Below are 26212 nucleotides of genomic sequence, written 5' to 3' on the forward strand. Positions count from 1 at the left end.
ACTGATACAGTGAGGGTCAACTGTGTCATTAAGGGTTATGGATCCAAGGTGGGTAGATGAAGTTAAGATACAGATCAGCCATGATCTAATTGAATGGCGGAACAGGCTCGTGGGGCTGAATGGCCTACTCCTGTTCCTATGTATCCCATGTCCATTAACCTGGATGGCCCCCATTCATCTTGAGAACAGCAGGAAATATTCTTTCTAAGCTCTCACCAAAAGCAAGAGGAGGGGTAGCCAGTTTTATTGACAGAAGAGCCCAGGCCAGCTTTACCAAAGCAATGTTTCTAAGCAACGCAGCTCTCCAGGCAGAGCAAAAGCCAATCTAAGGATGAGTCCTGTTTGAGGGAGTGAGGAACATGATTTGTGGGACAGATGGACAGTCTCCTCCCCAGAAGCCCCTGCTGCAACAAATATGGCGATTAATTACTGAAAGGGTCACTGCTGTCTACTGAACTCTCGAGACCTGGAAAGTTAGCGGGAAGATGACATCAGGCTTGAAGAAATCTGAGCTAAGATGTATACGTTGTGGGATTTTACTTACTGAAGAATTTACGCAACAAGATGTTGTCAATCATGGTCTCTACTTTCCAGTTCCGAGAAACAGAAACTGACTTGCAGAGAATGTAGATTTGTATCCCCCTTTGAAATAGACGGAGAAAAAGAACTCTGAGAACAGTGAGATGCTTCATCCAATTTTTATGGAGCTTCCTTCCATTGGTATTCATAACCCTCAAATTTACCATTCTGAAGCAGTCACCACTCTTCCTTCAAGGCTTCCAGAAGCTAAGGTAAGCCAATAATATTGTTATGCATGTCAAGCATCTGCTACACGTAGACTTGCAGACAGTTATCTCTGCTAACTATTTCATCCACTCATGTTGTAAGATATTAAGTTGTAACAAGTCACCTAGATTCACAGTGGAAACAACACAAGGAATGTTTTCTATGATCGGGGGCACTTACAATATATGCTGTGCTTAGAATTACCAAGTGCTTTTGGGAAGCAGTGCATGCAGTAGCAGTTCTTAAAGGGGCTTCACACAAGGAAAATGCATCATAAAGTTCTACCCTGCAGTATGCCCCTGAGGCTGTGCAGCTGTGTGGTGCTGTCACAGTTGTGTGTGCCTCCAATCTTGCAAGATAAAATGGTGTATAATCATCAGGAGCAGACTCTCACAGGTGGTTGTCCCAAGTGTCTCAAGCCCTTCACACCTTATGAGGAGACTACACTTGAGAGCATGGATGGAGTGGAGCACAGTGAAGCTGGAGCCTTTCCCAGAGCTCGTAGCAAGTACAATACTATAATGTTCATGCCATGTAATATTGTACTACTGTGAGAATGTAACAGAGACACACTCTCAATTTCAGTAACTATACAGAGAGTATCAGGTCAATGGAAGGAATGCTCAAAAGTGTTTATTTGAGACAGCATTTTGACATATTGTTAGGATTGGAAGAATCAATCTCTTTCATTCACAATGTCCTCACAGCATCCTATATCACTATCACACCTCCGCTAAAGAGGAGGACAGAAAGAACTTGCATTTATATTATGTCTTATACCCTTAGAACATCCGAAGGCACTTTATAACTGATAGATTACTTTTGAAATGCAGTCACTGTTGTTACGTAGGCAAACGCAACAGCCAATCTGCACACAAGGGTTCCACAAACAAGAAATGAGTGAATGACCAGATAATCTGTTTTTGGTGGTGTTACTTGAGGCAGAATCATCTGTATGAGTTACTTATCTCCACACAAAACATACGGCAAGGCCTGATGAGTAAGGAGGAGTTCACTAGCCAGATCTGTGCCGTTATGGATAAATGATTGTCTCACTGCAGTCTGCCATGCTACACAACTCCTGTGGCATCAGAAACAGAGCTCTCAGTGGCGCAGGTCATAAGCACAGTGAGAGTTCTTTTGTCCGTATCCACACTGATGCAAGAAAGGCTTGGTGCACAAATCTAAAAGATGCTCTCTTAGCCAGTGTCAACATACTGGGAGATTGGCAAGAGAGAACCTTGAGGCAGGGATTCACTGATCTCATTGTTGGCCAAAGTTCAGTTCTCACACATCAATGGACAAGACAGTGTGCCCAGCAAGGGTATGAATGTAGTAGGAATGGATCATGCAGCTGTCTCTCAAGGCAACGCCACATCCAGCCCATCAAGCATTCCTGCTCACATTAGATGTGGCAGAAAGTGAGCAGGACCAAACAGCAACTACAACACTAGAGGTCTGAGTGAGCAGGATCAAGCAACCAGTACAACACTGGTTGAGGAGAATGCACAAGGTGAGCCACAATACAAGAGTGAGTTGGAGCCAGTATTGTTGGCTACTGAATCCAAGGCATCCACTGGCTGGAGGTTCAGCATGATTCCTGCCTCTGCTGCAGCACCTTAGGATTCAGACCTCGCAGGGCTGACTGAGACTTCTCTAAAATGCAGAGTACAAGTTTGACTATCGCAGAAAGCCATCAGTGAAACCCTGCAGCCAGCCAGCAATTTTATTCCTTCCACAAGAGAATTACTTAGAAAATGTAGTAGGTTGGGTGTTAGACATCATCCACAATACATCAGCACAAAGGGGAAGTGTTCACAGAATATATACAATGGTTTGAAAAAATGTCCTGTACTTGATTTGTACATTGTGCTGAGGATCATATGTAATTGTTTAGAATAATGTAGAACCATAACAAAGACATGTATTGATGGTAGTTGAGGAAGTATAAAGGAAAGAAGACATTTTAGGAAAGTTTATTTTGTAGTTGTGGACAAACAGTTTGAGAAATTGGGTAACTCGGGTATTTATTAAGTGTCTGATGAACCAGTCTTTAAAGGTCGTGCTGATGTTTCTGCAGCTCCTTCCTCGTGGTTGCTGCTATCCTCCTGCTTTGGTATGGCTTCAAGGATTCTGTTCTTGTTGCTTGATGGGAGATTTTGCAGAGCAGAGATACGCAGCAGATTTTGACTGATTTTTGAGACCCTGGTGTCTGTACTGTAATATGCCCTCTGATATATGTCGAGAAATATGAAGTGCTACGTCAAAAGTCATCTTTGCAGTCTTACTACCCCCTTAAAATAGGGCTGGCACAGACGATTTCCATAAATATCATGCGGACTGTCAGAAAAGCAGAAATTAACCTGCATGATTCTATGATGAGGGTCGCAGACCAGCTGCACATTGATGAATAAAAACCCTTTCAGTTCACGTACGCCACAGCATTATGCACAGGGGTCCAAATGGCCATATAGGTGCAATTAATGACCCTCTACGGTCAGAAAACCAGCAGACTGGTAGAATTGGTCATCCTGCTTTTACTCGTCATCGATAAAGATGTCAGCTCTACTAAATCTGACACCCTTTCACAAATCTGTGCACAGCAAACTGGCCAGCGCCAATGCTAGTTTGGAAAGATTGGATGCTAAAAAATTGAGGCTTTGACAACTTTGACAGTTACTGGAGGTGGTGTATGAGAATTGCCACAGCTCTGTTACTGCTTCCCTCTAAGCCTTATCTTCTAAAGGCACTGCTGTTCAGTCAATCCCAGATAATGGTGCCTGGGGATAGTATACCTGATGGGTAGAATAGCAGCAGAACTGTACTATACAAATTATGTGCCACCTGATATCTTTGGCAGCCCTTTTATATTCTTGCTGGCCTTCCTTGGCTAAGTCCCAAGCTAGGGGAGCACAATACCTATTTTAAGCTGAGCTCAGTATCTTGAAACTCTACTATGCAGTTGACCTGTCACTACAAACAAGCTTAGTGCTACTTCTGCAATGCCTTGAAAATATGGTGCGCTTTCTGCTTGATTAACCACAGTCCCAATAATAACAACAAGCTCGACCAGCATGTTTTCAGCACTGTAACATAGGAGTCCCTTCCCCTCAACTGGAATATGTAATTAAAGCTAATACCAGCTGTAATTTCTAGAGTCTAGAATTTTTTTTTAAGGAAACGTTAAGTATTGCTACAGGTATTGTAAGAGAGAGAGGCTCATAGAAAATAAGGGAAACGGTCACTTAGAATCCCAGAATGCATGCTTCTTACAGTCGGAATGGCTAGAGAGAGGTAGGCTATTCAACCATCTCTCCTGAAGTTGCTGTTTCTTGAAATCCATTTAAGTAGAGGTTCAGAATGCCATTGTATACTGGAGGAACAGAACAGACTTTAATAGATGGTGGAAGTAAAGAATTAAACAATGAATGATGGCTACCACCATCTAGATAAGCCTAAGAGCTACGGCCTATCTCAGGGATATCATTATCAACTGACAACTGTTGAAGGGAGAACAATATGTGTCTGTCTTAACCATAGATATTTCTGAAGATGCTGACCTTCAAATCTTTGAAGGAATCTGTCCCAAGGGGCCTCCAATTGAGGACAGGATGAACACCAATTGAATTCCTTAATGTTGTGAACAAGGAAAATAGACAAACCTTGCAATTCTGATAAAAGGGCAGTTTCAATGAAATTTGAAAAAAAGGATTGATTGAGCTCTGGTCTAGGGAAGTAGCCATATTGTGGTGCATGAGGAACTCACAACGAGTAAGGTTGAAGAGTTCAAAATGTGAGATGAAGCCACAGAAATTTGACATGTAGTAGTATAACAAGAGATAGATGAAAATGGAAAAGAGATTTATAATGTTTTGCAGACTGGAATTTCACTATATCTGAGCGCTAACAGTCTGTAGTGTCAAACCAAGAAGTTGTAAACAATACCAATCAGACATAGACCTCAAAATCAGCCATTTTGAAATGAGCCTGCAACTCCTGTTTCAGAAGTGCCTACTGATCTATCTCATGCTTTTTGGGAGATCAATCAATAGTCAGTCAGTGGTGTAGATAACTTTTCCTCAAGTCTGTCAGCGTTCGAATCATCTTTTGCTATCCATTTGATTGACCCTATGTGAGATAAGGAATTCGATAAAATGATCATTTGTGTTCAGAAGCAATAATGGCATCTATCCAAAAAAAGGCACAGTGAATTTCCGAAGGAGACATCTTGGGGGAAGCCCAATCCTGTATTCTGGGTCTGATTGTGTTAAAGTCTGTAAAGAATTTTGGCCACTGAAGTCAGTCAGCAGAATGCTACTATTTTCACCATTGCTTTATGGGTGTGAGCATTGCTTGCAGATCTGTTTGTCATCCCAGAGTCAACACCTGACTAGCATTGTGGAGACACTTCTCTGCACAACGCTGATTAGGAAATCAAATGCAGAGAGTATAAAAACTCGTTACCGTTTGGTCTTGTGTTTTTCCACCAGAATATAACAATATGGCATAAAACAAACCATTCCCATTACAAACATTATAGTATCAATTCATACATTGGGTGAAATTTTCAACACTCCTATCACATCTAGTGTGGCCAAGAGCAGTAGGAATTCGAGCTACTGGCTCAAGAATATTTTTTACTGCAAGGTCACTAGCACCTCAAATGGGAAATAAAATGGTTAAGTTATCGTATGCTGAGGTAGAGATAGGAAGAAGAATGTTGATAGAAAGTCCAGCTTAATGGGAGTCACGAGTGGTGGCATAATGAAACTGACCAAAACATGACCAGCATTAGTAAGAGTCCTCTGATCACTGAGTATTTCGATGTTTTGAGTGAAAAGAACACTGCAAGGATCTCAGAATAAGCAAAGGAGGATGAATGATTAATTCCAGAGGCTCAATACGTTGAGGAGAAATAGACTGGATAGCAAAATAAAGAGAACACAGAAGTGGGCCTTTGATTCCTGAATCATGAACTTGTACAATTGTAGGTTTTGTGACAGGAGGTGGAATTCTCCCTCCTCCAAAACTGCAACATAATGAATGAGCTAAAAATGATCCCCAGAGAATAATCATCATGAGGTGCAATGGTTGTCTTTGGGAGTGGTCTTGTCAGAATCCAATGTATGTTGATTAACTAAATCTGACAGAGCAAATCTGGCATTCAGCTAGAATGTTACTATAAAGCATCAGTTTTAATTAAAGTGTTTATACGTGTAAAATACATGCTAACATCTTGGGGGAGGGAGAGGGGAGAATACAGAATAATAACCAGAGACATCACAGCTATTACCATAAAATACCACATCTAAGGTGTGACTTATTGTTAAGTCCATATTATAAAGCATACTATAAAAACCACATTGGTATGAAATTATGGGAGCTTATAAATTGTTCCCTTATCCTTCGAGGGCTTGCAATAGATTTTTAGCGTCGGCTGGTGTAAGAGATTTTACAATATACTTACAGGTAATTCATTAACAAAATAAGAGGAAAAACAAAAAGCTGGTCTTTTGTGGCTGCTCTAACCTTTTGCATCCATTCCAAGAACCATCCATTTCATAAGAACATAAGAAATAGGAGCAGGAGTAGGCCAATCGGCCCCTCGAGCCTGCTCCGCCATTCAATAAGATCATGGCTGATCTGATCCTAACCTCAAATCTAAATTCATGTCCAATTTCCTGCCCGCTCCCCGTAACCCCTAATTCCCTTTACTTCTAGGAAACTGTCGATTTCTGTTTTAAATTTATTTAATGATGTAGCTTCCACAGCTTCCTGGGGCAGCAAATTCCACAGACCTACTACCCTCTAAGTGAAGAAGTTTCTCCTCATCTCAGTTTTGAAAGAGCAGCCCCTTATTCTAAGATTATGCCCCCTAGTTCTAGTTTCACCCATCCTTGGGAACATCCTTACCACATCCACCCGATCAAGCCCCTTCACAATCTTATATGTTTCAATAAGATCGCCTCTCATTCTTCTGAACTCCAATGAGTAGAGTCCCAATCTACTCAACCTCTCCTCATATGTCCGCCCCTTCATCCCCGGGATTAGCCGAGTGAACCTTCTTTGTACTGCCTCGAGAGCAAGTATGTCTTCTTAAGTACAGACACCAAAACTATGCAGTATTCCAGGTGCGGTCTCACCAATACCTTATATAACTGCAGCAATACCTCCCTGTTTTTATATTCTATCCCCCTAGCAATAAAAGCCAACATTCCGTTGGCCTTCTTGATCACCTGCTGCACCTGCATACTAACTTTTTGATTTTCTTGCACTAGGACCCCCAGATCCCTTTGTACTGCAGTACTTTCCAGTTTCTCGCCATTAAGATAATAACTTGCTCTCTGATTTTTCCTGCCAAAGTGCAAAAACTCACATTTTCCAATATTGTATTGCATCTGCCAAATCTCCGCCCACTCACCCAGCCTGTCTATATCCCCCTGTAGGTTTTTTATGTCCTCCTCACTCTCTACTTTCCCTCCCATCTTTGTATCATCTGCAAACTTGGATATGTTACACTCGGTCCCCTCCTCCAAATCGTTAATATAGATTGTAAAGAGTTGGGGACCCAGCACCGGCCCCTGCGAGATTTCTGTGTTTTTCCCTTTAGGCATCTCTGGAAAGGGATTTGGTAGAACATCTTGTGAAAATGTTGTCTTTATATAATTATTAATTCTCTAGATTATTTTGTAATTTCAATTGGATATTTTTAGCTTTTAACCATAGCAGTATATAAATAAATTTCCACGTCTACCACTAAGAATGGTAACAATTGGCACAGTTATGTTTGTACACAAGTATATAATAAATGTTGCATATTAAAACATCTAATATTCATTATATGTGAAATACATTTTGAGAAAAACTTGGGGAAAAAACAAATTCTGATAGTTGCTGTCTTTGCTTAAATTTCGTTTACATGAGATTGCCAAATAAATTGCCAACGGCTGGCGATTGTACTTCTGGATATTCAAGCACAAGATCTTTAAGCGAGAGCCAGACATGTCTGTATGCCTGTCTGAGCAATGCAAGGTGCCCTTTTCACAAGATGTTCTACCAAATCCCTTTCCAGAGATGCCTAAAGGGAAAAACACAGAAATCTCTCATCAATCAATTAGATTAGAGAATTTTCCTTGAAAAAGTGGCTTAACAAGATGTGGAAGTTTGCTGTTTCTGCACAATAGATGTACACTTGTGTAAGCACGAAGGAATGATATCTGCGATAACTTCAGCATGAGCCTGTCGCTGAAGTACAGCAGGAGGTTTGTAGGAGTTTGATGATTCCACCCTATTCACATCCACAAGTGAATCCATGCATATCCACTCTTGTGCCAACAGCGCCATCATGTGGTAACATGGATGTAATTCCAGCTATTTCTGGAAGCACCATTTTAAAAGGGAAAAGACAACCCAAGCTCCACACTGAATGAGTGATCTGCTGCTGTGTTATCTCAGGGTGGAGTACAGTTACCTTTGCCCCCTTCCCGGGGTTTATGAAATTTGGCCAGTCCTGATGGAATACTTGTCAGCGACTGGAACTGTGGCGCGCCTCAGTTTGAAGAGATGATCCTAATCTTAGCTGAGATGAAAGGCCTATCATTAGCTGCAATTGTCCAGCTGTGTGATGATGCTAATGTCAGATATTGCACAGCACAGCTGGTTTTGTAAAAACTTAAAAAATGTTTCTTTCATTTTTTGTGATTTTTGGTTACATTTAAAGGAATAGGATTTGAGAAGAAATTGCAAAAAGCTTTGGAAATGCACGCATTAAATAAAAGCTATTTGGTGATATAAAAGTTCCATATTTTTAAATGATTCCTTAACTATTTGCAGTGAATAAAAACTGAATTAGAACAACAGGAATACAGGATCTTTTATCCATAAAATACATCTGAAAAATAAGTCAGTGTTATTAACAAAATGCTTGAATTGTTTGGGACAGTGATAGTGGAGCTCTCTTTAGCATTCTATGTGTCAGTAATATATAACACATGGTTGATAACTACATCATTATTTTTGAATAGTTGATGAACAATACGCAATGCATTATCTACTGTTCTATTATTTAAGGAAGATGAAATTATGCCGGCAAAGTTTGAGGAAGAGTCTCTCATCTGGGTGGCCGCAGACCAACCAATCAAAGACCATGCCTTCTTGAGCCCTAAGATTTTGGAACTGTGTGGTGACCTCCCTATTTACAGGCTTCGTCCAACTTATACAAAAGGTAATCCGTGATGACTATGAAGCAACAACCGTTTACTGCTGCAGTTCTAGTTATAAAGGCTACATAGGAATGGCTATCGATGAGACAAAATGGTTTTTGTGGAACCTATAAGTGGGCCTTCTCAGAACAAACAAAAGTCAATTAACGTTTCATATAATCTACAGATAAGAAATATTATTTTGAACGTTATTTATTCACCCTTGCACTGATTTCTGTGACGCTGTGCTCAAGGCACAAAGGTTTGCTCAACCAATGCATGGACCGGGCGCGTTGGTCAGCATGCCTGGCTTTCCCGTGATTAAAATTAACGAATTAAAAAGATAATTAATAAATAAAGTAAAATGAATCGTCAGATCGCCTCAAACGTCTGTGTTTCTAAATTAGTTCCAAGTGGAGTTTAACTTCTGCTACCTCACCAATGCTGCCATTTTGCAGGTGGGCAGCATAGGTAGACTACGTTATTCTGCATAATTTGTAACAACAGTTATTTAGTGATTACTCGTACACCTCCTGCACTGTTGGTTGTGAGCCGAGAACGAGGTCAGGCAAATTATGGTGGATGCATATAGGGTGCACTAAACTCCATGCTCCCGACAAGCAAGGCCTTGCACCAATAAGTGACCCCTCGCAAAACTTACTGTCACATGTCTACAAAATAACGTGATTTGTGATTGTAGGCTTATATCTAAGAATTATGATTGCTTCAGTATTTCTTCTGTTTCTCTTAGAATTATAGGACCATACAGCACAGTCCCATCGTATCTGTGCCAACTCTTTGAAAAAACTATCCAATCAGTCCCCAATGAGAACTTGGGATTGTTCTCCTTAGAGCAGTGAAGGTTAAGGGGAGATTTAATAGAGGTGTTCAAAAATTATGAGGGGTTTTAATAGGATAAATAAGGAGAAACTGTTTCCACTGGCAGAAGGGTCGATAACCAGAGGACACAGATTTAAGATAATTGACAAAAGAACCAGAGGGGAGATGAAGAGAATTTTTTTTGCACAGTGGGTCTTTGATGCGCTGCCTGAAAGGGTGGAGGAAGCAGATTCAACAGTAACTTTCAAAAGAGAATTAGATATATACTTGAAAAGGAAAAATTTGCAGGGCTATGGAGAAAGAGCAGAGGAGTGGGACTAATTGGATAGATCTTTCAAAGACAGGCACAAAGGGCTGAATGGCTTCCTTCTGTGTTGTATGTTTCTATGAGATTGCCAATTTATTCTCAGTTTTGTGCTATTTTTATGTTGTGGAGCCAAGTCTACTATGAATTGAAATGAGAATGTTCAAACTTATTTCAGGTGGCACCTTTACAGCCAATGGAGGCAGAATACTTTTGTCCCATCAATCTGGGCTGGATTGAACCCAGGTCCTGAAAATGGATAATATTATTTTTAACATTTAAGGAAAAAACTTGCTTGAAGTTAGCCAATTTGCAATGTAATTACTATTGTTTTCACAGAAGGCCAAAGGAAGAAAAGATCGGTAGACCATGACAGACCTCAGATACCTGACCCCTACTACAACGAGTTTGAGTTTATTACCGGTGTGGTGGATGAATATGGTCAGATTGAGGGAGCTCCTGCTGAGGTTGACATCGACACAACTGATGTCCAAGCTCAGGATGCAAGACCAGAACAAAGAGCAAATGACACCGTTCCAGAAGAAGAAGGGGTTCCATCTACTTTCAATGCAGAAAACCCCTATCATGTAAGTATTGAATCATCTTGCAGGCATTCAGGATTATTTCACAACAGTTGTACATAGCACTTAATCAAACAATAGAGCCTAGACAAGCATGGGCATCTGTGCGAAGTAACTGACTTTAAATTTCAAAGAATACATAAACAAACATGCTTGTATGTGCATAATTGTACTTTAATCACCATTTTTGACTGATCAAGAACATAATGATTGTTAACACGATAGCAAACACATTGACTGCAATCATGCAGGAGGTTCCCAGTTAGGCCCTATGGAGCTTTCATCTTTCTACAGACATTTCCCAAGTGATGTAATTCCCTTAAGAGGAATTGCCTATGCAACTCCATGTGGTTGGATTTTCTTATTGCCCTCAGTTTTTTTTCTATCCCAAAACGTTCAGGCTTTTAACACCCAAGCATGGTGTCACCTAACCACTGCTAATTGATTTTATCCCATGTTGTCTCCTACTCTGTTCAAACTCGGCGTCCCATACAGTGTCCCTTGGTCTTCAACCCTGGTTGTATAATGAAACAAAAATATGCAAAAACAATCATGACTCATGAGTATCATAAGATTTTTCATAATTGTCAAAGAAGTTCTATAACCCTGCTGCCCTGATGTGACAGCCTATGTTCTCAGCTGACTAAGATTGAGACATTATATGATCATGCACAGAAACCTTGTCTAAATTTGAGGATTTCTGCTCTATTTTAAGGTTTTGAATTCACCTAGTCCGGATCCATTTGAAATTTGGATTGCTTTGCTGGCTTCTGGTTTTAGCAGTTTCACATGAGTAGTGTACCTTCTACAACATGATGATACACAAGAAATTCAGTTCAGCCAATGAAGGAATTCAAGCCAGAATGCAGAACACTTGATTTGGAAATCTGAAAAATCAAAATCAGAATTTGTTTTCAGTCAACACTATCCCTATTCCTACAAACATAGGGTCTAATGTGTTTGGTATATTTTGATTATCAACATATTGTTGGCCAATTAAAGTTTGTTTAATTATGAGTAACAACACTACATAAACTTGGCTTGTATTCTCTTGAGTATAGGAAATTGAGGGGTGATATGATCAAGGTGTTTAAAATGTTAAACGGATTTGATAGGATAGATATGGAAAAACTATTTCCTCTGGTGAGGGAATCAAGAAGGAGAGGACATAATCTTAAAATTAGGCTAGGCCATTCAGAAGCAAAATCAGGAAACACTTTTTCACACAAAGCTTAGTAGAAATCTGGAACTCTCTTTCCCAAAAGGCTGTGGATTTTGGGTCAAATGGAGCTTTCAAGACTTAGATAAGGGTACCAAGGCATACAGAGTAAAGGCGGGAAAATGGAATTGATGTACAGATCAGCCATGATCTAATTGAATGGCTCGAGGGGCTGAATGGCCTGCTTCTGTTCCTAATGTTCCTATTAACTCATACAATTCTCAATGCCCACTTACAGTATCAAAACAGCAACATATTCTCTCTGGTATGTTCACAAACATGAAGTTTCTAGAAAAACTTGTATCCCGTGACCCTCCATCCTACATATTCTCCCTCAACCTCGCCATCACAATAAATACCCACAACACTGCCATCACTACACTGCCCTAACTGTAATAAGTGCTAACCTATATTCTCCTACACACAACATGGAAATCAGCTATTTAATGTGGATACTGGTGCAATAATGTGTAAATTTGACAATGAGCTACCTGAACCTGATCTACAAAGAGAGAATATTCAAGACCTCTGAAAGATTGACTGCAAAGATAATGATGGAGCTGCTATCAAATTAACCAGCTGTCAAGACAAGTAGGCATCAAATGTTTACAAATGAGGAAATAGACACTTTTCTTCTGGAAACAAACACTCAGAGGAAAATAAAGAATGATGCATCTCCACTGAAAGATTTAATGACTACCATCCTAAAAGAAGAAATGAAGCAACATCTGCCCTGAGGAACTACAACAAATCATTAGAAAATTCCCCAAAGGCATAAAAAAATGGGGAAAATATGAACCAATTACAAATAGACCAATCTTTCAAACTGTTAAAGACAGGGAAAATGTAAGTATTCCCTTTTCAACATCCTGCTTCCCGTGGAGCCAGAGAGTTTCTCAAATCACCACAGAACTTAGAAAACATCAGAAAACAAAAACTATTGTAGAGGAGCTGACTGACAAAATAATTCAAAAACTCAATGTGAAAACAATTGATAGCATTAGAGTTTACAATCTGCCATCATGTTTTTGCTATTCCCTAATAAGAAGCTCTTCAGAAGAAGCAAGCAGCATGATCTAAAGTTAGAAAATATAGAATTGAAAATACAAATTGAAGTTTGAAACATTAGAAAGGAGTAACAAGGTGCACAGGACTGGGAGAGACAAATAGAACTAGAATAAAGAATAGTTCAGAAATAAGAGGGATCAAACAAGGGGCAAATGCGAGGCAGTCTAAGACGAGTTTAGAGTGCACATGCGTAAATGCAAGTAGCATGGTAAATAAGGTTGGTGAGCTGCAGGCACAAGTCGCCACGTGGGAATATGATATAGTGGCAATAACAGAGACCTGGCTCAAAGAAGGGGAGCATTGGGTACTTAATATTCCTGATTACAGGGATTTCAGGAAAGATGGGGTAGGAAAGAATGGAGTTTGGGTGGCAGTATTGAGCAAAGAAACTATTATAGCACTGGAAAAGGATGATGTAGTTGAGGGGTCAAAGACAGAATCTATTTGTTTAGAATTAAGGAACAATAGAGGAGCTATTACGCTACTGGGTGTATACCATAGACCACCAAATAGTGGGAAGGAGATAGAGGAGCAAATTTGCAGGTAAATTACAGAAAGATGCAAGAACTATAGAAAAGTGATAATGGGGGACTTCAGTTATCCCAACATAGACTGGGATAGTAACAGTATAAAGGGCAAAGAGAGAGAGGAATTCCTGAAAAGTATACAAGAGAACTTTCTTGATCAGTGTCGTTTCCAGCCCAACGAGGAAGGAAGCAGTGCTGGATCTCGTTCTGTGGAATGAACTGGGGTAAGTGAAGTATGTTTCAGTGGGGCATCATTTGGGGAACAGTGAACATAATATCATTAGGTTTAGAATAGTTATGGAAAAGGACAAGGAACAATCAAGTGTAAAAATACTTAACTGGAGGAGGGCTGGAGGGCTGAGTTAAAAAGGGACCTTGCCCTGGTAAATTAGGGACCTTGCCCTGGTAAATTAGAATCAAAAATTGGTAGGAAAAACAGTAATCGAAAAATGGGAGGCCTTCAAGGAGGAGTTGGTTCGGGTACGGAGTAGACACATTCCCATGAAGGTGAAAGGTAGGGCATCAAAAGCTAGAGCTCTCTGGATGACTAAAGATATAGAGATTAAAATGAAACAGAAAAGGGAGGCTTATGGCAAATATAAGGTTCATAATACAGTAGAGAACCAGGCTGAATACAGAAAGTACAGCGGAGATCTAAAAAAGGGAATATGAGGGACAAAGAGTATGAGAATAGATTAGTGGCTGGCATAAAAGGGAATCCAAATGTCTTTTATAAACATATAAATAGTAAGAGGGTAGTCAAAGGAAGGGTGGGACCGATTAGGGACAAAAAAGATCTTGTGAAGGCAGAGGGCATGGCTGAGGTACTAAATGAATACTTCACTAGAGAAGAGGATGCTGCCAATATAGGAGCAAAGGAGGAGGTAGTAGCGATATTGAATAGGATAAAAATAGATAAAGAGGAGGTACCTAAAAGGTTGGCAGTATGAAAAGTAGAAAAGTCACTGGTCCAGATGGGATACATCCTAAGTTACTGAGGGAAGTAAGGGTAGAAATTGAGGAGGCTCTGGCCACATCTTCCAATCCTCCTTAGATATGGGGGCAGTGCCAGAGGACTGGAGAATTGCAAATGTTACACCCCTGTTCAAAAAGGGGGAAGAGGGATAAAGCTGGCAATTACAAGCCAGCCAGCCTAATGTTGGTGGTGGGGAAACTTTTAGAGACAACAATCAGAGTCAAAATTTAATTGGAATTTGGAAAAGTATGGGCTAATAAATGAAAGTCAGCATGGATTTGTTAAAGGAAAATCTTGTTTGACTAACTCGATTGTGTTCTTTGATGAAGTAACGGAGAGGGTGGATGAGGGTAGTGCGGTTAATGTGTGTATGGACTTTCAAAAGACATTTGATAAAGTACCACATAATAGACTTGTGAGCAAGATTAAAGCCCATGGGATGAAATTGACAGTGGCAGCGTGGATACAAAATTGGCTAAGGAAGAGAAAGCAGAGAATAGTAGTGAGCGGTTGTTTTTCAGATTGGAGGCACGTATACAGTGGTGTTCCCCAGGGTTTAGTATTAGGACCACTGCTCTTTTTGATATATAATAATGACCTGGACTTGGGTGTACAGGGTATAATTTCAGTTTGTAGGTGACAAAACTCAAAAATGTAGTAAACAATGTGGAGGATAGTAACAGACTTCAGGAGGGTATAAACAGACTGGTGAAATGGGCAGACACATGTTAAATTTAATGCAGAGAAGTGTGAAATGGTGCATTTTGGTAGGAATAATGAGGAGAGGCAATATAAACTAAATGGAACAATTTTAAAGGGGGCATAGGAACAGAGCGTCCTGAGGGTATATGTACACAAATCTTTGAAGATGGCAAGACAAGTTGTGAAGGCTGTTTTAAATCATGGGATCCTGGGCTTTATTAATAGAGGCATAGAGTACAAAAGCAAGGAAGTTATGCTAAACCTTTAAAAGATACAGGTTAGGCCTCAGCTGGAGTATTGTGTTCAATTCTGGGCACCACACTTTAGGAAGGATGTTAAGGCCTTAGAGAGGGTGCAGAGGAGGTACTGGAATGGTACCAGAGATGAGGGACTTCAGTTATGTGGAGAGACTGGAGAAGCTGGGTTGTTCTCCTTAGAGTAGAGAAGGTTAAGAGGAGATTTGATAGAGGTGTTCAAAATCATGAACAGTTTTGACACTGTAAATGAGGAGAAACTGTTTTCAGTGGCAGAAGTGTCGATAACCAGAGGACACACATTTAAGATGATTGGCAAAAGAACCAGGGACGACACGAGGAAACTGTTTTTGCACAGAGGGTTGTTATGATCCGGAATGCACTGCCTGATAGGCTGGTGAAGCAAATTCAATAATAACTTTCAAAAGGTGAATTGAATGAATACTTGAAGGGAAAAAATTTATATGGCTATGGGGAAAGAGCAGAGAAGTGTGACTAATTGGATAGCTCATTCAAAGAGCCAGCACAGGCATGATGGGCCGAATGGCCTCCTTCTGTGCTGTAACATACTGTGATACTACTATACTGTGATCACATTTCTCTCTCATTGTCTCTCTTCTCCCTCTCTGAGACCCCAAGAAAACAGAGCTTTTGGAAAAGAGGCAATTTCGTGATACACGACATTCGTAATGTACCTGCTGGTGACATGTTGCACATAAACTTCCATCCATGGTGATTACCCCAAGAGTCCTTTCTTCTTGGGGATAAACCTCAGTAATCCAAAGCTGGCAAATAACATTCAGGTGACCTTCAATGCGATAGAAAACAAATTAAAAATAACAGTGGATAAAACCAACCTGCAAAGTAAAAAGAGGCCTAATCAATCTACTAGGAAGCATTCTGTCCAAAAAGAAAGGATTGACTTTAACATTATTCCGCAATCAAATTATACAGATCACTCTTACAAATCACTGTACCAAGATCAACAACAAAAGATATCTGTAATTCTCACAATTATACTTACAGAAGCATTCAAAAATTCTGTCCAGAATCTAAACTAGCATAATATCTGTAAGACTACAATACAAATCCTGCTTAGTAACATTTCCAAAGGCAATTTCAACATCCATAAACATAAAAACCAGTCTCTGAATCAAAATATAAGGAAAGGGATTTTATAATTGAACGAGACTCCAGTGCTTCAGATTAAAGCAGTAAGAATGTTATTAGCATCTTGTGCAAAACAATTGTACTTTCTGTAATCAAAACTGTTAATTTTATGGTCTCAGTGATGTTGCATTAGAAAATGTTTAAATATAAACAAATCACTGGGTGGAATAGTGGGTTTATGTTAGGACACTGTCCTTTCACTTCTGGGACGTAGCTGTGGATCTTCCAACCATTGATTAGGCCCATGGGTTGAAAGTCTCTTATTGTTTGCTGCAAGGCCCAAAGTGAAATAAGCTGACGGTTACTTCAACCCATTCTGAACAGTCATTAATTCATAAAGCAGAACTGCCCATAATTCATCTCATTTAGAAAAGCCATTTGGACTTCAGGCAGTGTGGGATGTGGAAGGTTCACACGAGTGCAGTGGAGGGTACCCTGCAAGGTCAGGTTAGAAAAATCAAAATAATGTTCTGCTTGCCAGCACTGATCACTGATCATTCTTACCAGGATACAATTTTTTTAAACTTTTAAAAATCATACACAAAAAGATTTTTAGTAGGATTTCTTTAGTATGTTTGTATTAGTTGTGATCAACTACAATATTTTTACGAATATCCATTGAATTGTCAGGGTTGAATTTCTATGCAGTCCTGAGTTGGTTTTAGATGTCGGTACATATACAAGATACTAACTAATCAGGAGTTAGTAGTTGTACATGTCCCCATGATGCATTAGGATGAGTTTGACTGCACAGATGAAGTGTTCCATGGTAATGAAGAACAATGAATGTGAAATATAATTGCAATAAATATCTTATAAAGACGTTACATGTCCTTACTAACTCAGGACCATGTGTATATATCTGTAATGCATCCTGAGTGATCCATTATTCTTTATATATACTGGATACTACTTAGTACTTTACATTTATTATACTATGTCGTGACTAAAATTCCAACTCGGATTCCCTACAGAGGATGACTTTGACTGCTGTCTGCCAGGTTGTCTGAGGAATGAAAGGAAAATTGACAGAGGAGTGGGCCGCCTTGTATATTTAAATGCATCTCGTGGGGGAAGGTTTCCTCCTTTTGCTATATGAAATTAAATTGTAAACCTATTTATAAAGATTTTATCATTTCATTAACCATTGAGCACAAAAGAAAACTTCCACGGTCAATCAATCAAGGAGTGGCAACGATGGCATTCATTGGCATGGTTGCCATCTGACCCCATTCCATCCTCCTAATAAAAATAATATGGACCTGAAGGAAGGAGGTGACAGAAAAGGGGACAAAAATGTCAAGAGTTTTTAAAAAGGACATATTATACCATACCCGATGCAGTCAATCTTGCAAATCTTGAATGTGTCGTGCACTATAATTGATTCACTTGTAAATAATTGAATCTGACAGTTCTAGAGTCAGGCAGTGAGTATTAAGAGCTAATACAGATGACAGTAAAATTATCTTTTCTTGGAATAATGCACATTTGGTATAAAATTAATTGACAATAAAATTACAGGTATAATAATGCTGAATATTTACATAGACCTAGCATGCAGTCCTTATCTCACTTAAAGTCTCTATCTATATTTTATCTGCAATTCAATTTACTTGAAGATGCTTTGGTGTTTTGGACTGTTTATTAATTCATAGCACTGAATGTCCCGGTTAATGTACAATAAGCGTGAGTGGGTTGATAGTAAGCTTGAATGGTCTCTAAGCAATGATATAATCCCATTCATTGCTAATATTTAATAAATTTATATTATAATAATGGGAAAAGTAGGATATTTCTGCATGTGTTTTGATTCTGATGACATAGCAGGGTATGAAAATGAGTTTAAAAAAATGTAAAGTTTAATTTATGACTGACTGTTGCAATATTTGTTAAAATTGAAACTTCTTGCTTCTTTTGATCGAATTTGGTTGAAGTAGTCCAGATATAAGGAGGACCATGAGCCCATCCCCAATGTCCAAGTTCAGGCAGATTTGGAGCAGAAAGGGGTATAGATCAATTAATCTCAGCCAATGTGAGATTTTGCATCTTAAACAGAGATTATTCTTTTCCTAAGTGTTTGAACATAGAACATTCACTATCTGGGCTTATGGGAAAGGCTACCGCCACCAAGGATTTTTTTAAATATTAATTCTCAGGATGTGAGCATCGCTGGCTAGACCGGCATTTATTGCCCATCCCTGGTTGCTCTGAGAAGGTGGAGGTGGGCCTTCTTCTTGAACTGTTACAGTCTGTATTCTTTGTAGTGGTTTGATACAACCAAATGGTTTGTAGGCTAGACTGGGTAAGGATAGAAGGTTTCCTTCCCTAAAGGACCAGTTGGGTTTTTACAATAATCTGACAGCTTCATGATCACTTTTACTAGAGCCAGCTTTTTAAAACTAAATTTAAACTCTCATGGTGGGATTATGAACTCATATTCATCTGAATTATTAGTCTAGCCCTCGCTAATCCAGTAACATAACCACTACACTAAATCACCACCTTTTAGAGAGCAAGATTTTTTAAAAACTTACCTATGAATGAAGTTACTATTTGCTGATAATGTTGGTGAAAGGTTACCTGTCATTTTGGCTGTTTAACAAAGATTAATTGTCACTTGAAAACATATGTTAATAAATGACAGCCAGCACGGAATTGTTAAAGGAAAATCTTGTTGAATAACTTGATTGAGCATTTTGATGAAGTAACGGGAGAGTGAGCCTAATTGGAAAGCTCTTTCAAAGAGCCAGCAAAGGCATTATGGGCTGAATGGTCTCCTGTGTATTAAGCACTTCAGGAAATGTTTCTGAACCTATAATTTTCTAGTTTAAAAAGAGGGTACCGTAACGTCGTTATATCGCATCTGGTATGAAATCCAAGTAGCAGGAGCTTTCTTCCAGGTAGTCACATATTTTTGCCAGGAATTTTATTGTATCCAAATCAGCAACATCAAACCAGTTTGTGTGTCGATACAATGCTTGAACTGTATCGAAACAACAAAGAAAGTGCAAAATAGCAGTCTATTAATAGCTTTCAAAGCTTAATGTCACAAATTCAAAATCTTAGAATCATACAGCACAGAAGGAGGCTATTCGGCCCATTATGCCTGGCACTTTGAAAGAGTTGTCCAATTAGTCCCACTCCCCTGCTCTTTTCCTATAGCCCTACAGATTTTTTCCTTTTCAACTGTATATCCAATTCCCTTTTGAAAGTTATTATTGAATCTGCTTCTACCATCCTTTCAAGCAGTGAATTCCAGATCATAACAACTTGCTGCATAAAAAAAATTCTCCTCATCTCCCCTCTGGTTTTTTTGGCAATTATCTTAGATCTGTGTCCTCTGGTTAACGACACTCCTGCCAGTGGAAACAGTTTCTTCCTATCTACTCTATCAAAACCCCTCATAATTTTATCCCCATTTACCACAACCGAACATTTAAGGTCTCAAAGGAAATTAATTTATATATCAGAATATTTCTAGAGGGATAGAATTGAAAAGCACAGAAGTTATGTTGAACTTGCATAGAACCTTGGTTACAGCACACTTGGAGTACTGTGAACAGTTCCGGTCTCCATATTATAAAAAAGGTATAGAGGCACTGGAGAAGGTGCAAAAAAGATTTACTCGGATGATACCAGAACTGAGAAGTTATACCTACCAGGAAAGATCGAGAAGGCTGGGGCTCTTTTCTCTAGAAAAGAGAAGACTGAGGGGTGACCTGATTGAGGTCTTTAAGATTATGAAAGGGTTTGATAGGGTTAACATAGAGAAGATATTTCCACTTGCGGGGGAGACCAGAACTAGGGGCCATAAATATAAGAGTAACTATGACTCTCTTCGAGGCCTTAGTAGGTGGTCTCAGAGTTTTGCCCTCTGATTGCTGTAGCTGTGACAGTCTTGTAAGTTCTCGGTCACAGTGAGCCGTGCCTCCATGTGGTCCAGCTGGAAACAACATAACATCGTTGGCTGAATGGGCTGCTCAAAGAACTGCATAGATCTGCAGAGGTAAGCGATTTCTCTCTTGACCTGTTCAGGCAAGAGCCCGGGTGGATGCCTGGTGTGGAGCCAAAAGTTGGGGGTAACGACTTGCCCTCAACTGGTGTTTGTTTTAGTAAGTCCGGTGATGGTAGCTGTAATCGTGCAGCTCTGCTGTTAAATCGCGACCAAACTAGCACTCATTTGGTGAAGTCTTCGTATTACTGTAACTGTGATCGTCTTGTGTGTTCTTGGTCACAGTGAGTCGTGTTCCCACCAGCCTCCATACGACACGTGGCTGTTTCGACTGCTCAAAGAATGCACAAAGGGTGATCTGACGGAGATCACACTCCCTCAGGAGGGGAACCTTCTAAAACAAAATATGTGAGTTCGCTCACGGCCGGATGGGATTAGCACCGGGCAGAAAACCTCCCCGCCGAATGGTGGCAGCCAACCAAGGCGTAAAATACAACAGCTGCACCACTGTATCACGAGCCTCCATCAAGTAGATCTAGAAGGAGGATGGCAACAAGTCAAGATCTACAAGTGTCCAGCTGTAAACCAAATTGTGGAAGTCAATTCCAAGGACCAGGGGACCATGAAAGTAGTTCTCAGCCGGTGATGTCCATGAGAGCTCCACAGAACCTCAAGGAAGGCATTCCGGGAGGAGAGCCAATACACCATTTGATCCCCAGTTCAGTGGGTATGGAAACCAGAATAGAAGCAACCCCGCAGGGGGTCCCCGAAACAAGAGCCGCTAGTGTGGACTTTGAAATGACAAAGTTGATGGGTCAACTAAAGAGCCACTAATTTTACTCTCTGTAAATATGTTACATGTTAAATCCGTTGTTGTTACGTTACGTTATCTGATGTGTGATAGTTAGTAATAACGCGCAACCATCAGATGATAATCATGGGTAATCGGCAAGCAAGGCCGCTAACCAAACGACACTAGCTCAGTCGCATCTCTCTGTTATGGTGGATTCCATGCCAAGTAAAGCCAAGTAAACCTGGCGGTAACGTCTGTTTTCCCAATCACAGATCAACCCCTCCTCCCTACCTTAGTACCTGTGATTCACGAATGGCTGGCCCAACTTGGCTGTGGTGAAGCTGGATATTGCAACATGGACGAGCCACGTAAAGATTCGAAACAGGCACTCATTCAGTCGGAAGCTGTCCCACGAGTGTATCAAAAAGATAGTCACTAATAAATCCAATAGGGAATTCAGGAGAAATTTCTTTTCCCAGAGGGTGGTTAGAATGTGGAACTTGCTGCCACAGGAGTAGTTGAGGCAACTAGTATAGATGCATTTAAGGGGAAGCTAGGTATGCACATGAGGGAGAAAGGAATAGAAGGTTATGCGAATAGGTTTAGATGAATTAAGGAGGGAGGAGTCTCGTGTGAAGCATGGACCTATTGGGCCGAATGGCCTGTTTCTGTGCTGCACATTCTATATAATATAACATTACTGAACATGCCCTTCAACTTTGTTGATCTTGACTTTTTGCGTGCTTTTTATGAAAAGTTAATGGGGTGCATGTTAGCTCGCTGGTGCAGTGATTGATTCAAGTTTTCAGCTGAATGAACTGCAATCTCGATCTCAGGAGACACGGGTTATAAAAAGTCGCCAGAGATTACCCTTTTCATAATCCTTTCAATAAAATCTTTTGGGAGCATCACAATGAAAGCAGTTTTTGCACACAGCACTATAAATTTTCACCTTCTGAAGCTAACAGAATGGGAATTGCAGCTTTCATGCAATGCTGGCAAAGCAACAAAGAACACATTATCTATAGCATGTAGAAGTGCATACATTGGATTTTTTCCCCCAAGAACTTCCATTTTTCTCTTAAAATTTAAGTAGTTGTAATTTTATAAAAACAGTTCAGTAAATCGAAAACCCTGTCTGTCTGTCAAAACGGCTTTTCCTCCATTTAAATGCTATTGCAACATGAGAGTAGAATTTACTCTCAGGAATGTTAACGCATGGATGTTTAATGGCGGAGTAGCGGAGTGAGGAATTTAATACAAATGCATTAAGTGCCGATATAATGTCACGCTGGAAAATCAGAAGGAACTGTATTAATTTTTGGACTACTCTCAAGTGCCCCCACCCCCTGCTGGCCACCTGAGAGTAGCATTGGTAAAAACCTGGGAGCCTGTCAGTTGGATCCCTTCCTATTGCAATGGAAGGGGGGTGGGGGGAGCGGGGGAAATCATGATTTGTAAAGCTGCAGACAAAATGGATCTGACTGTTTGAAAATCCTATACATAAACATTGAAGAAAATCCTGTTACGATGAAGGCCTTAGGCCACATTGATGATGTACAGCACCTATAGAATGCAATTTTAGACAGTATTTTGCTTCTTTGATAAGCTTCAGTGAGTGTATAGTCAACTCTATTAACTTGTGACACATAGGCTACCAAACCAGTAACTTACTGGCAATTTACATACACTGATTGTGTCTCTGACTGTGAAATACATATATTTATTACATGAAATCGGTGTTTTATAACCTTAGTGCAATTCTGAAATCAGTCAAAATAATTTCTCCTCGACTTAATGCCTTAAAAATTGAAGCATGGGTTATTGGTATGGTATGTTGTTTTACTATGAACTTAATTACTTGTAATGGAATGAGTTTCAAAACAAAAGCCAAAAAAAATTTCAAAACACTTGCAACACTAAAATGTCTCTCTTGCTTTTCCAGCGACTCTTAGAAGGCGAGAGTGGTGCCATGACCTTTGACCCTATGCTGGACCACCAAGGAATCTGTTGTGCTGAGTGCAGGCGCAGTTATTCACATTGCCAGCGTGTATGCGAACCCCTGGATGGCTACATGCCCTGGCCTTACAATTATCGAGGGTGCCGTGTTGCTTGTAGATTGATCATGCCATGTTCCTGGTGGGTCGGACGTATCATTGGTTTGTTGTAAGCTGCTGAAGATGTCCTTTATTTGAAATATAGAGCCTAATGGCAAATAATTATTGGATACGAATTTAATAAAGATTATTGTTGGAAAGAATTTTCAGATATAGATACGATTCAAAATGCCTTTGTAATCATACCGATTAAAGCACCTCAGTCTACAACAACATATTTTCTGCAGATGTACTGTCATTTGAGTTTGGTTTTAAAGTTGAAGTACTCCAAACCCAACAAAATTGTGGCTAAACCGTATTAGGCAAAAGTAGAATTGCATAAGATGATTCTGTTTCTTTAGAAAACTGTACAGACCTTCGTAATTGTGCAATAAAGCATGCAGCAACATGTATGTGTGCTTAGATCTTTATTTGTACAGATAATATAATCAATTGGTGGTGTATATGTAACTCTAAGATTAAAGAGGCCAATTAATACATTAGAATTAGATGGCTAGGACTGTTAAATGCTTTTTGTTATTAAGCTTCTGGAATTTTCATTCTCCAAATATTAAAGAATGTAGTGCATTGTCATTTGATGTTTTCTAGTTAAATTCAACTTACAGCACAGATATTCAGAAAAAATCAACACAATTTCTTGGGTTTTTTGGTAAATAAAACCAATAAAAATGTAAGAATATGTACACCGGCCCTATTGAGTGTTGATAATAAAAAAAGGTTTGTCATTTTTTTTTTGTTAAGTCTGCAGTAATGGTGGGATACAGGTTTGATTTCCCTCAGTATGCTGAGCTCTTGATCTCAACTACATTGCTATAGATTGGCAAAAAGCAACGGTTAGGGACTTCCATAAAGGAGCCAGCGAAAATTGGAGATAAGTGTGAAAGCTCTCAAATACCTCCCAGCATCCAGCTTTGAGTGGGATTGGCAGAAGCCTGGCAGCAGGCTATCAGCCTACTGCCAACTCACTCGCATTTAATGAAGGGTGCAAATTGGTGAGTGAATTACTGGATGTATACCCTCAAAATAGTCCAAAGGCTAAAACAGAATTGTATATTTAAAACCGATAATTTATGTGGTGGATTATAACATCCAACATATAAGATACATTAAAATCATAAGTAAAGATAGGAAACAAATTAATAGCTAGTTTCAAATATCTTAATGTGTTAAGGCGTTCACCCTATCTGGAGTACTATGTTCAGTTCTGGGCACTGCACCTCAGGAAGGATATATTGGCCTTGGAGGGGGTATAGCACAGTTTCACCAGAATGATATCGGGACATAGAGGGTTAAATTATAAGGACAGGTTGCATAAACTTGGCATGTATTCCCTTAAGTTTAGAAGGTTGAGGGGTGATCTAATGAGGTATTTAAAATAACAAAAGGATTCAATAGGGTAGATACAGAGAAACAATTTCCTCTGGTGGGGGAATCCAGAACAAGGGGGCACAATCTTAAAATTAGAGCTAGGATATTCAGGAAACACTTTTTCACATAATGGGTAGTGGAAATCTGGAACTCTCTCAAGACAGAGATTGATAGATTTTTGTTAGGTAAGGGCATCAAGGGATATGGACCAAAGGTGTGTAAATGGAGTTGAGGTACAGTTCAGCTATGATCTAATTGAATGATGGAACCGGCCCGAGGGGCTGAATGGCCTACTTCTGCTCCAATGTAATGTTTTTTTTATTCGTTCATGGGATGTGGGCGTCGCTGGCGAGGCCAGCATCTATTGCCCAGCCCTAATTGCCCTTGAGAAGGTGGTGGTGAGCCGCCTTCTTGAACCGCTGCAGTCTGTGAGGTGAAGGTTCTCCCACAGTGCTGTTAGGAAGGGAGTTCCAGGATTTTGACCCAGCGATGATGAAGGAATAGCGATATATTTCTAAGTCGGGATGGTGTATGATTTGGAGGGGAACGTGCAGGTGGTGTTGTTCCCATGTGCCTGATGCCCTTGTCCTTATAGGTGGTAGAGGTCGCGGGGTTGGGAGGTGCTGTCGAAGAAGCCTTGGCGAGTTGCTGCAGTGCATCCTGTGGATGGTACACACTGCAGCCACAGTGCACTGGTGGTGAAGGGAGTGAATGTTTAGGGTGGTGAATGGGGTGCCAATCAAGTGGGCTGCTTTGTCCTGGATGGTGTCGAGCTTCTTGAGTGTTGTTGGAGCTGCACTCATTCAGGCAAGTGGAGAGTATTCCATCACACTCCTGACTTGTGCCTTGTAGATGGTGGAAAGGCTTTGAGGAGTCAGGAGGTGAGTCACTCGCCGCAGAATACCCAGCCTCTGGCCTGCTCTTGTAGCCACAGTATTTATGTGGCTGGTCCAGTTAAGTTTCTGGTCAATGGTGACCTCCAGGATGTTGATGGTGGGGGATTCGGTGATGGTAATGCCGTTGAATATCAAGGGGAGGTGGTTAGACTCTCTCTTGTTGGAGATGGTCATTGCCTGGCAGTTGTCTGGCACGAATGTTACTTGCCACTTATCAGTCCAAGCCTGGATATCGTCCAGGTCTTGCTGCATGCGGGCACGGACTGCTTCATTATCTGAAGGGTTGCGAATGCAACTGAACACTGTGCAATCATCAGCGAACATTCCCATTTCTGACCTTATGATGGAGGGAAGGTCATTGATGAAGCAGCTGAAGATGGTTGAGCCTAGAACACTGCCCTGAGGAACTCCTGCAGCAATGTCCTGGGGCTGAGATGATTGGCCTACAACAACCACTA

The 26212-nt window shown here is 40.2% G+C and overlaps 1 protein-coding gene across 1 annotated transcript in view; it reads left to right on the forward strand.

Annotated features, from left to right (window-relative positions):
• Positions 1–24182, forward strand: part of cnmd (chondromodulin) — a 36868-nt gene extending 12686 nt beyond the window's left edge. Inside the window, exons 5-7 of the mRNA XM_067985473.1 lie at positions 8857–9010; positions 10471–10718; positions 23319–24182. Of these exons, the coding sequence (XP_067841574.1) occupies positions 8857–9010; positions 10471–10718; positions 23319–23543 (627 nt within the window). The 3' untranslated portion in view covers positions 23544–24182. The remainder of the gene's footprint in view (positions 1–8856; positions 9011–10470; positions 10719–23318) is intronic.
• The last annotated feature ends 2030 nt before the right edge of the window (positions 24183–26212 follow it).

The sequence above is a fragment of the Heptranchias perlo genome, chromosome 6, assembly GCF_035084215.1.
Source record: "Heptranchias perlo isolate sHepPer1 chromosome 6, sHepPer1.hap1, whole genome shotgun sequence".
Lineage (NCBI taxonomy): Eukaryota > Metazoa > Chordata > Chondrichthyes > Hexanchiformes > Hexanchidae > Heptranchias > Heptranchias perlo.